This window comes from Mercenaria mercenaria, chromosome 8 (assembly GCF_021730395.1).
Source record: "Mercenaria mercenaria strain notata chromosome 8, MADL_Memer_1, whole genome shotgun sequence".
In the NCBI taxonomy this organism is placed as follows: Eukaryota; Metazoa; Mollusca; class Bivalvia; order Venerida; family Veneridae; genus Mercenaria; species Mercenaria mercenaria.
Window position 1 is genome coordinate 75,604,616 of NC_069368.1, and position 9,883 is coordinate 75,614,498.

Consider the following 9,883-nt stretch of genomic DNA (forward strand, 5'->3'; position numbering starts at 1 on the left):
CAATACAATTGCGTAAGCACGGAAATTAGCTACTAGCCGAATATTTAATTTAGCTGTTAATGTAATATGCATCGGATCTTCTGTAATTCCCTCCTTTTTAAATTCTAAGTTAAAATGAACAAATCCAAACAATTTTTAAAAATTTGACATATTTAAAAGACTTCCAGTGGTTTTATTAATTTGTTTATGAAAATAATAAAGAACATCATCATAAATTCTTGATACACTTGTATATTCCGTTTCCGGATAAAAAATACAACATTACCAACTTCAAGAAGACAAGATTCCAGCATTCAATTATCATTTGCTGCATTAACTTTAAATGTATCTAATAAATATGGATTATGTTCTTGTGAATTACTTTTATCAGGTCGTTGTAAATAAACAACCACATGTTCGGGTTTTTTTTTACACCAGCTGTTATTCTAAAAGTTATATTATTTTGTTGCGTATCTGTTGATTGTGTTATCATTTCTCGGAGGTATTTCCAACTTGTTGCTTTCATATAGCTTTCAGAAATAAATTTAATTCCATATAGATTAAAAATTAAACGTGGAACCCACAAAATTAATTTAGTTACAATTACCCTACCTGCATCGGCATCATTAGCTCTGTCAATTAATTCATCACGATTTGTTAATTATAATGTTATTTGAATTTGACTTGGGGGTAACATGCTTTGTTCCAAACTCTGAAAAAAATGAATAATTATTTAACGGAGTTTTAGCATTTACCTAATTACCACCCTGGATTAATACCTTTCTAAAAGCAAAACCTCTATTATATCCAGCTTGGCCATCCCTACTCTCAGCACTATCGGTATCATCTAAATAAATAAATTCATTTGTTCCAGTTGATTCTGTATAATCCTTAGATAGTTCAACTATTTTGTTTTACATTTATTACCTTATATATATTATTACAATCATAGACAATTTTTCCATTTTTGTTTAATTATGTCACAAATTGACATACGGGCCTTATTTTATATGTAGTGTAAATGCAGGTATTGCATCATCTTTTTGTAAATTTTTGAGTTATTGAGGTAAATGTCAGATTTCACGCATGAAATACCTCTCATGTTTTTCTGTATTTCATAACTTAAATTTCCATGTAAATTTCATTAAATTCTGTTCAGTAATAAGAAAGTTGATATTTTATAAACTTCAGTAATTTATGTTTTTATCCCCAAAACCACTATAATGGGCCTCAAATTGTCAATTTAAATTCGCGCCAAAGTAGTTAGATTCCCCGGCTATATCGTGAATCCCGTGAAAATAGAAATAGTAAGAGTCCACGGCTTAGCCGTGAATCCTATGAAATTTAGTATTTGGCGGGACATTATCCTTTAAATAGACTGGACTAGATATGCCTTGCGCACACCACCTTCCGACTTTATAGACGAATCTATGTCTGAATTATTTTCTTGCTAGAAATTTATGCTCGATCGAGGTAAGAAATTTATTTGTTAGATTTTTGTATGATTTTTGCATTACGATTTTTATTTGGTAAATTTTTGTTCATTCTACAGAATTCTGTAACATTTACTTTTCGGCATGTGATTTTAGCTAGTTTCGGTATGTCAGGATGATTTATTAAATTTTTCAGACTTTTGTAAATTATTTCGAAAGAGGAGTCTAAACGTTTCGTTTATATAAGATGTTAGATTTGTACTGAAATTTGTAACATGATATTTATAAAGTACTTTGTTTCAAAAACTTATGTCAAACATTTCGTTAATTATGGAACGCCATTACTGCATTGTATTGTTATGTATAAATCTATATGGCAAGTCTAGTACCATGTAATATATTATTGTAATTTGTAATTGTGTGCCAGTCTATAGCACATCTAATTAATGTCCGTTGTAGTGTACGGCATTAGATATTATATGGATGCCAACTATGATATAACGTTTGATTTATATTGAATTTTGTTAATTTGTAGTTGTAAATAATGGCTGCAGTTTATCATTTCCATTACTATAATGTTTCATCATATACTTTTCATATCTTTTTCATACTTTAACTTTAGTCTTTTAAGTAAGTAATCTTTGTAATAATGGAAATAATAAGTGACGTACTTTAATCATGTGACGTTTGAACTTAGTAGCACATATGTTTTGTATAAGTAGCACGTATTATTTATGGGAGCCTACGGAGGTATGGTGTACCCAAAGGAGCAGTTTTATACCCTGACTTATTTGTTTTGCTATGGTGTTTACCATATGTTATATATTTTAGCTTCTTCCGCCAGACGATTTTTCCTGGTGATGTCATAACCCGGAAGTACAATGCCCGAGGTTCACTTGTCTTCACTCGCCTGGATGTGATATTCCCAGCGCAGAGCTTTCGTCCCATGGTTGTGCCGTAAACCGCAAAGACGATGATTTTTGTTATCCTCTGAAGTCAGATCAGGGATGCAATCACCTACCACCATAGGGAGCCAACACGGAATCAACGTATTCACGGTTTAAAGGGACTGTATTTTGAATTTAGAAGCTACGTTTCGTTTGTGCTACTTAAAGTTCACAATTGAATTAAAGAACTGTGTCACGTCAGATTAGAATGGACTATAAGAACTTTTGTATCTAGAGATACTGAACTTTCTTTTTTTTTTTTCTTTCTTATAATCAGTTTTTTTTTTCTTTTCATATCTATTCATTGTTAATAATCATCTTTTGTAAATAAATTTGTAAATATTGTAAAGGGTGTTGATTTGTTCTGATGGTTACTGTCGCCGGTACGGCCTTTTCTGTCACAATGGTGTCAGAAGTGGGATTGGTCGACCAGACACAGTAGCTATTCGAACATTATTAACACCCATTTAACTGCAGCAATAATTTGTAAAGATTCCTCTTGTTTTGTTTTATTGTTACACATATAATAGTTTTATTCATTTTTCAGAGTGACGTCTTACCTCAGACAAGACAAGACAGATCCGTAGCTTCCGCTAACCAGCTTTTGTGGTCACAGACTGATAGACAGTTGTTTACGACACTTGGATTCTGGGGTGAGTTCGTTCCTTTTATTTTTCTTTTGGGTTTTTGTGTCACTCTATGATTAAGCCATCATATATCTGTGCTGAGAGTGACCGCCCTTGACAAGGAGAGTTATCCTACTCACTCTTACTTGTGCGTCGCCCTACTTCTCCCAGTGATCCTATTAGGTATTAGTGTGCTGTATACATACCAGATACAGTATTATTTTTTTTTCATTTGTGTGTGTTAGCAAGCTTGTTTACTTGCATTTACTTTAACCTACTCTTATGTTTTAGTGCTACACTGTTGTGTTATACCTATTCTTTATCTTAGGATAAAGCACTTTGGTTTATTTTTGTTTTATTTGTTACACTAAAGTGTTAACACCAGTTACAGTTGATTGATATTTGATAAGGCTAAGGTATTGTTACAGCCTACTGTCACTGTACTTTGTTGATTGTTGCCTATGCAACCTTGATTGACACATAGTACTGTTGCGCAACTTAGTGTATTTTAGTGAGGACGTTTTGTGTAGTATATACGTAGTGTATAGTACTTTGTTTTGGCTTCAGTGGTAACTGTATAGCCTTAGTGTAAACTAGTGTAGTCTAGTATTCCCTCACGTTTGTTTAACTAGTGTCTCAGGTTGTTATAGTAGCTGTTGTACTGTAGTGTTATATAGTGTTAACGTAGTGTAATCATGACTAGTGTAGTAGAGCTAACGAAGGTAGGAAAAGAGTTAGGTTATGAAGGAGAGGAGTTACGTAACTTTGTTAAGGAAGAGCAGGCTAGGGAACGTGAGGAAAGACATAGTAGATTAGAAGCAGAGAAAGATAGGTTAGAAGCAGAGAGAGAAAGAGATAGGGAAAGATTAGAGTTAGAAGCTAGGTTGCAGAAAGAAAAGATAGAATATGAACGACAAAGTAGTTTAGAAGCAGAGAAGGAAAGATTAGAATTAGAAGCTAGGTTACAGAAGGAAAAGATAGAATATGAAAAACAAAGTAGTTTAGAAGCAGAGAAGGAAAGATTAGAAGCAGAGAGAGTACGGTTAGAGTTAGAGGCTAGGTTGCAGAAGGAAAAGATAGAATATGAACGTAAGTTAGAACAGGATAAGTTAGAAATGGAAAAGGATAAGTTAATGTTAGCTAGAAAGTTAGAAACAGAGAAGGAGGAAGCAGAAAGTAGGAAATTAGAAACAGAGCATAAGTTTAAGACAGACTTAGAAAAGATGAGTAAGAAAAAGGTAAAGGTTAAGATGTCTCCCTTTGATGAGAAAATTGATTCCATGGATGCGTACTTGAATGTGTACGAAACGTACGCTGTTGCGCAGGATTGGGATAAAGAGATATGGTCACTTAACTTACCGTTCCTTCTAAAGGGTACGGCAAGAGAGGTTTTTGATAGGCTTCCGTTGGAAGATAGGAAGGATTATGATAAACTGAAAGCCGCTTTGCTACGTCAGTTCGAACTCACTGACGATGGCTATAAGAAAAAGTTTAGAACTGAGAGGCCTCGGGATAATGAGACCTCTGTGATGTTTCTAGCCAGAATAAGTAGATATTTAGATGGTTGGCTTAGATTGAGTAAGGTAGAGAAAACATACGAAGGATTGTTAGATTTTATTCTTAGGGACCAATTTTTAGATGTATGTAATAAAGAACTATACCAGAATTTGAGTAGTAAGAGGTTAGTTAAAGCTTAGGATGTAGCAGAAGATGCAGATTTGTTTGCAAAGACTCGTGGAGGTCCCAAGTATGTCGTGAATCGAACCAATAAGGACCGGAGCTATAAACCATATGAAATACCTCAGAGACAGTATCCTAGTAGTCGTAATGTAGGCACTAGTAATAGAGGTAGTAGCAATGTTGCTAATAGAGGTAGAGGTTTTCAACCCTTTGGTGTACTGAAGTGTTATAAGTGTGGTCGAATAGGGCATAGTTCATATTACTGTAGGAGTGGAAAGTACGGCGGTAACAGTGCTAATGCAGCAGCAGAGTTAGAAGTAGAGCAGGAACAGGAAAGTAGTAAAGGGGAGAATAGAAATAGTAAGGAAAGTAGAAATAGAGGTAGAGGCCGTGACCGATCTAGGAGTAGAGGTAGAGGAAGAAATAGAGATAGAGATAGGAGTAAGTCAAGTAGGTCAGAGAGTGGAAATAGCATTATAGAACTAAGTGATGTTGAGGAGTTAGGTATGCTTAGTGTAAGTACATGTCCTACAAAACCCGGTACTTGTAATGGTAGGGATGTAATCGCTATGCGGGATACAGGTTGTACATGTGTGATAGTGAAACGGGACTTAGTAGAAGCAAGTCAGTTTTTAGAGAAAACCCGTAGATGTAAGTACATAGATGGGAGTGAACATAGGCTAGATGTAGCTAGAATAGATATTGATTGTCCGTATTTCAAGGGTACAGTAGAGGCGTTGGTTGTAGATAATCCTACCAATGATGTTATAATTGGTAATGTAGAGGGAGCTGTAGAACCTCAGTTTAGTAGTTTAGCGTCAGCAGTAGAAACTAGGGCGCAAGCCAAAGTTAAGAAGCAAGTAAAGCTTAAAGTTCCGTCTCAGATTTTAGATGTATCTAGAGAGGAATTCTTAGAAAAGCAACAGAATGATAGCACTTTAGATTTGTGTAGAAAGAAGGCTGAGGAAAGTACGATTAAGCAGTGTAGAGGTAAAGGTTCAGTTAGGTTTGAGATTAGGAATAGATTGTTATATAGAGAGTATACCGCCCAGAATTTAGACAAAAGTAGACAGTTGATTGTACCTAAATGTCTTAGAGAAACTGTGATGAAAGTTGCACATGACTCGTTACTGTCAGGCCATTTAGGTATAAGGAAAACTAGTGATAGGGTATTAGGCGAATTTTACTGGCCAGGAGTAATGGCAGAGGTTAGGAGGTACTGTCAGTCATGTAGTATTTGTCAACGTACTATAGCTAAGGGTAGAGTAAGTAAAGTTCCGTTAGGAAAAATGCCTTTGATTGATACTCCGTTTAAGAGAGTTGCCGTCGATATCGTTGGTCCGATCGAACCTATGACTGATAGGAAAAACAGGTACATTTTGACTATGGTAGATTATGCTACTAGATATCCGGAAGCCATAGCACTACCTAGTATTGAAACTGAGAGAGTAGCAGAGGCATTAGTAGATATGTATAGTAGATTAGGAGTGCCAGAGGAAATGCTTACCGATTGTGGATCGCAGTTTACGTCAGACAGAAGTAAGTCTATACCAGATAAGGGTATATTAAGTAAGGTTGGAGCAGCTATTGTAGAGGAGGATCAGAGAGATTATGATAGATTAGATCCGAATGAAAGTAGTGATGAGTTTTCGAGTAGAGTAGAAAAGGATATAGTTTTGTGTCCTATAAAGCAGGGTACAGAAGCGTACAAAGATGTAGAGGTAAATCCAGAGTTACCAGTAGAATGTAAGCAGGAAGTAGTAGATTTGTTAGACAATTTCTCAAAGGTATTGACAGATATTTATTTTGTATGTGTATTTTTATTGATATTTTTTAAGTTTATCTCAAATGTCGGCGCCATTGCAGTTCCGCTCACAGATTTGACGAAAAAGGGTCAGCCAAATCTTGTAGAGTGGGGTGAAAGTCAAGAAAAGGCTTTCCAGACTTTGAAGGCTAGCTTAATGGGTCCGCCTATTTTGAAGTTGCCAGATTTAGATCAGACTTTTATATTGAGAGTAGATGCTTCAGATTTAGGTTTAGGCTCAGTATTGCTTCAGGAAAGTGATGGAGAGAAATTACCTGTAGCGTATGCTAGTAGAAAATTGCTACCTAGGGAGCAAAAGTACTCAGTGATAGAGAAGGAGTGTTTAGCGATAGTATGGGCAGTAGCTAAGTTTCACCGGTATTTGTTCGGTAAAGACTTTGTATTAGAGACAGATCATCAGCCGCTCACTTATTTGAATAAAGCGAAACTTAGCAATTCCAGGCTGATGAGATGGGCATTGGCATTGCAGCCATATAGGATCAGTATTAGAGCAATTCCTGGTAGAGAAAATGTAGGCGCAGATTATTTGAGTAGAGTGTAGGCAGGTGGCTATATTATATGATGTACAGATAGTGACAGTGTGTGTTTTCTTTTTGTGTTTGCTATTTTCAGTATGTCATTTTGCTTTCAATTAAGAAAATTATAAATTTTCTTTTTAAGGGGGGACGTGTGTCACAAATTGACATACGGGCCTTATTTTATATGTAGTGTAAATGCAGGTATTGCATCATCTTTTTGTAAATTTTTGAGTTATTGAGGTAAATGTCAGATTTCACGCATGAAATACCTCTCATGTTTTTCTGTATTTCATAACTTAAATTTCCATGTAAATTTCATTAAATTCTGTTCAGTAATAAGAAAGTTGATATTTTATAAACTTCAGTAATTTATGTTTTTATCCCCAAAACCACTATAATGGGCCTCAAATTGTCAATTTAAATTCGCGCCAAAGTAGTTAGATTCCCCGGCTATATCGTGAATCCCGTGAAAATAGAAATAGTAAGAGTCCACGGCTTAGCCGTGAATCCTATGAAATTTAGTATTTGGCGGGACATTATCCTTTAAATAGACTGGACTAGATATGCCTTGCGCACACCACCTTCCGACTTTATAGACGAATCTATGTCTGAATTATTTTCTTGCTAGAAATTTATGCTCGATCGAGGTAAGAAATTTATTTGTTAGATTTTTGTATGATTTTTGCATTACGATTTTTATTTGGTAAATTTTTGTTCATTCTACAGAATTCTGTAACATTTACTTTTCGGCATGTGATTTTAGCTAGTTTCGGTATGTCAGGATGATTTATTAAATTTTTCATACTTTTGTAAATTATTTCGAAAGAGGAGTCTAAACGTTTCGTTTATATAAGATGTTAGATTTGTACTGAAATTTGTAACATGATATTTATAAAGTACTTTGTTTCAAAAACTTATGTCAAACATTTCGTTAATTATGGAACGCCATTACTGCATTGTATTGTTATGTATAAATCTATATGGCAAGTCTAGTACCATGTAATATATTATTGTAATTTGTAATTGTGTGCCAGTCTATAGCACATCTAATTAATGTCCGTTGTAGTGTACGGCATTAGATATTATATGGATGCCAACTATGATATAACGTTTGATTTATATTGAATTTTGTTAATTTGTAGTTGTAAATAATGGCTGCAGTTTATCATTTCCATTACTATAATGTTTCATCATATACTTTTCATATCTTTTTCATACTTTAACTTTAGTCTTTTAAGTAAGTAATCTTTGTAATAATGGAAGTAATAAGTGACGTACTTTAATCATGTGACGTTTGAACTTAGTAGCACATATGTTTTGTATAAGTAGCACGTATTATTTATGGGAGCCTACGGAGGTATGGTGTACCCAAAGGAGCAGTTTTATACCCTGACTTATTTGTTTTGCTATGGTGCTTACCATATGTTATATATTTTAGCTTCTTCCGCCAGACGATTTTTCCTGGTGATGTCATAACCCGGAAGTACAATGCCCGAGGTTCACTTGTCTTCACTCGCCTGGATGTGATATTCCCAGCGCAGAGCTTTCGTCCCATGGTTGTGCCGTAAACCGCAAAGACGATGATTTTTGTTATCCTCTGAAGTCAGCTCAGGGATGCAATCACCTACCACCATAGGGAGCCAACACGGAATCAACGTATTCACGGTTTAAAGGGACTGTATTTTGAATTTAGAAGCTACGTTTCGTTTGTGCTACTTAAAGTTCACAATTGAATTAAAGAACTGTGTCACGTCAGATTAGAATGGACTATAAGAACTTTTGTATCTAGAGATACTGAACTTTCTTTTTTTTTTCTTTCTTATAATCAGTTTTTTTTTCTTTTCATATCTATTCATTGTTAATAATCATCTTTTGTAAATAAATTTGTAAATATTGTAAAGGGTGTTGATTTGTTCTGATGGTTACTGTCGCCGGTACGGCCTTTCCTGTCACAAATTATTAGCTGATCAATTATTGAAGGCGCATTATTAATTAAAGCAATTTGATCTCCATCAGCATAATTATTGCCATTAGCAAGTTTATCAGCTTTAAAACTTACTTCAAAATAACCATTAAACGAACCAAACTATGAACTTCTGTCATTAATTGTAAAGTGATACCCACTTTTTTGTTGTTTAACATTATTTCCCAAGACGGATATTAAAGGTGTATCTAATTGAACAGGAGTTAGTTCATTTCTTTCACAATACTGTTTTGTTCTGAACATGTATATTATATATTATTTTATTTTTTTATAAATTAATCTTTTAATACGTTTACGTCTTCCAGATCCTGACAATAATTTATTTAATGTTATATTAATATCCTCCTCATTATTTTTACTATTATTTCTTTTTTGTAATGTCTTAACTAAATCACCAACAGCTGGTATTTTTTAACCTCATTACGAGCCTGAGCGGGTTTTTTTATAGTTTTTTTTTCTGTAATTTTATCAGCAGCTAAATTCCCGACTTCCGTTGCAATCTTTTTTGTTAAACTTTCAAGGGCAGTTTTTTCTGCAGCTTCCAGGTTTATTTTTCCAGCACTACGAATTGAAGATGCAACAAAAGATGAAACAATTTTGTTAAAGTGTCAAAGATACCTGAACGTTGTATAATTTTTGTCCGGTTTGAGCATGAACATAAATAAATATTCCTTTATTTTTGTCATAGACATTTTTGTACATTATATATTTATATTTCTTTTAAAATTAGTATAAAACTTGCTTCAACTCCATTAAAATTAATTATTCTACCAAATACATCCGTCGTTTATATGACTGAAAAATTGTTAAAAAAGATGTTCAACCCGAACACACACACACCAAATACATCTGTAATATATATTCTAATGAAATTTATAACATTTTTTTTTA

General features: G+C 34.2%; 2 protein-coding genes across 3 annotated transcripts; both read left to right on the forward strand.

Annotated features, from left to right (window-relative positions):
- Positions 1 to 964: 964 nt before the first annotated feature.
- Positions 965 to 8,958, forward strand: LOC128559105 (protein NYNRIN-like). 2 transcript variants are annotated; one of them, XR_008372174.1, is made up of 3 exons: positions 965 to 1,452; positions 2,244 to 3,012; positions 8,447 to 8,958. XR_008372174.1 is itself a non-coding variant. In XM_053550212.1 (2 exons), the coding sequence occupies exon 1, from the start codon at positions 5,172 to 5,174 to the stop codon at positions 7,029 to 7,031; it is 1,860 nt and encodes a 619-aa protein (XP_053406187.1). In that variant the 3' UTR covers positions 7,032 to 7,655; positions 8,447 to 8,958. The 2 variants fall into 2 exon arrangements, 1 of the variants encoding a protein (XP_053406187.1); XM_053550212.1 differs by lacking the exons at positions 965 to 1,452; positions 2,244 to 3,012 and adding an exon at positions 5,172 to 7,655.
- Positions 2,962 to 4,682, forward strand: LOC128559106 (calponin homology domain-containing protein DDB_G0272472-like). Its single transcript, XM_053550213.1, has 2 exons — positions 2,962 to 3,868; positions 4,046 to 4,682. Exons 1-2 carry the CDS (start codon positions 3,681 to 3,683, stop codon positions 4,680 to 4,682), a joined length of 825 nt encoding a protein of 274 aa, XP_053406188.1. The 5' UTR covers positions 2,962 to 3,680.
- Positions 8,959 to 9,883: the final 925 nt, after the last annotated feature.

Bases quoted from the DNA above. Each gene is read 5' to 3' on its own strand.
- LOC128559105 (XM_053550212.1), top strand. From the start codon at position 5,172: ATGCTTAGTGTAAGTACATGTCCTACAAAACCCGGTACTTGTAATGGT.
- LOC128559106 (XM_053550213.1), top strand. From the start codon at position 3,681: ATGACTAGTGTAGTAGAGCTAACGAAGGTAGGAAAAGAGTTAGGTTAT. The intron at 3,869-4,045 runs GTTGCAGAAAGA...GTTAGAGGCTAG, and splicing joins AGATTAGAGTTAGAAGCTAG to GTTGCAGAAGGAAAAGATAG.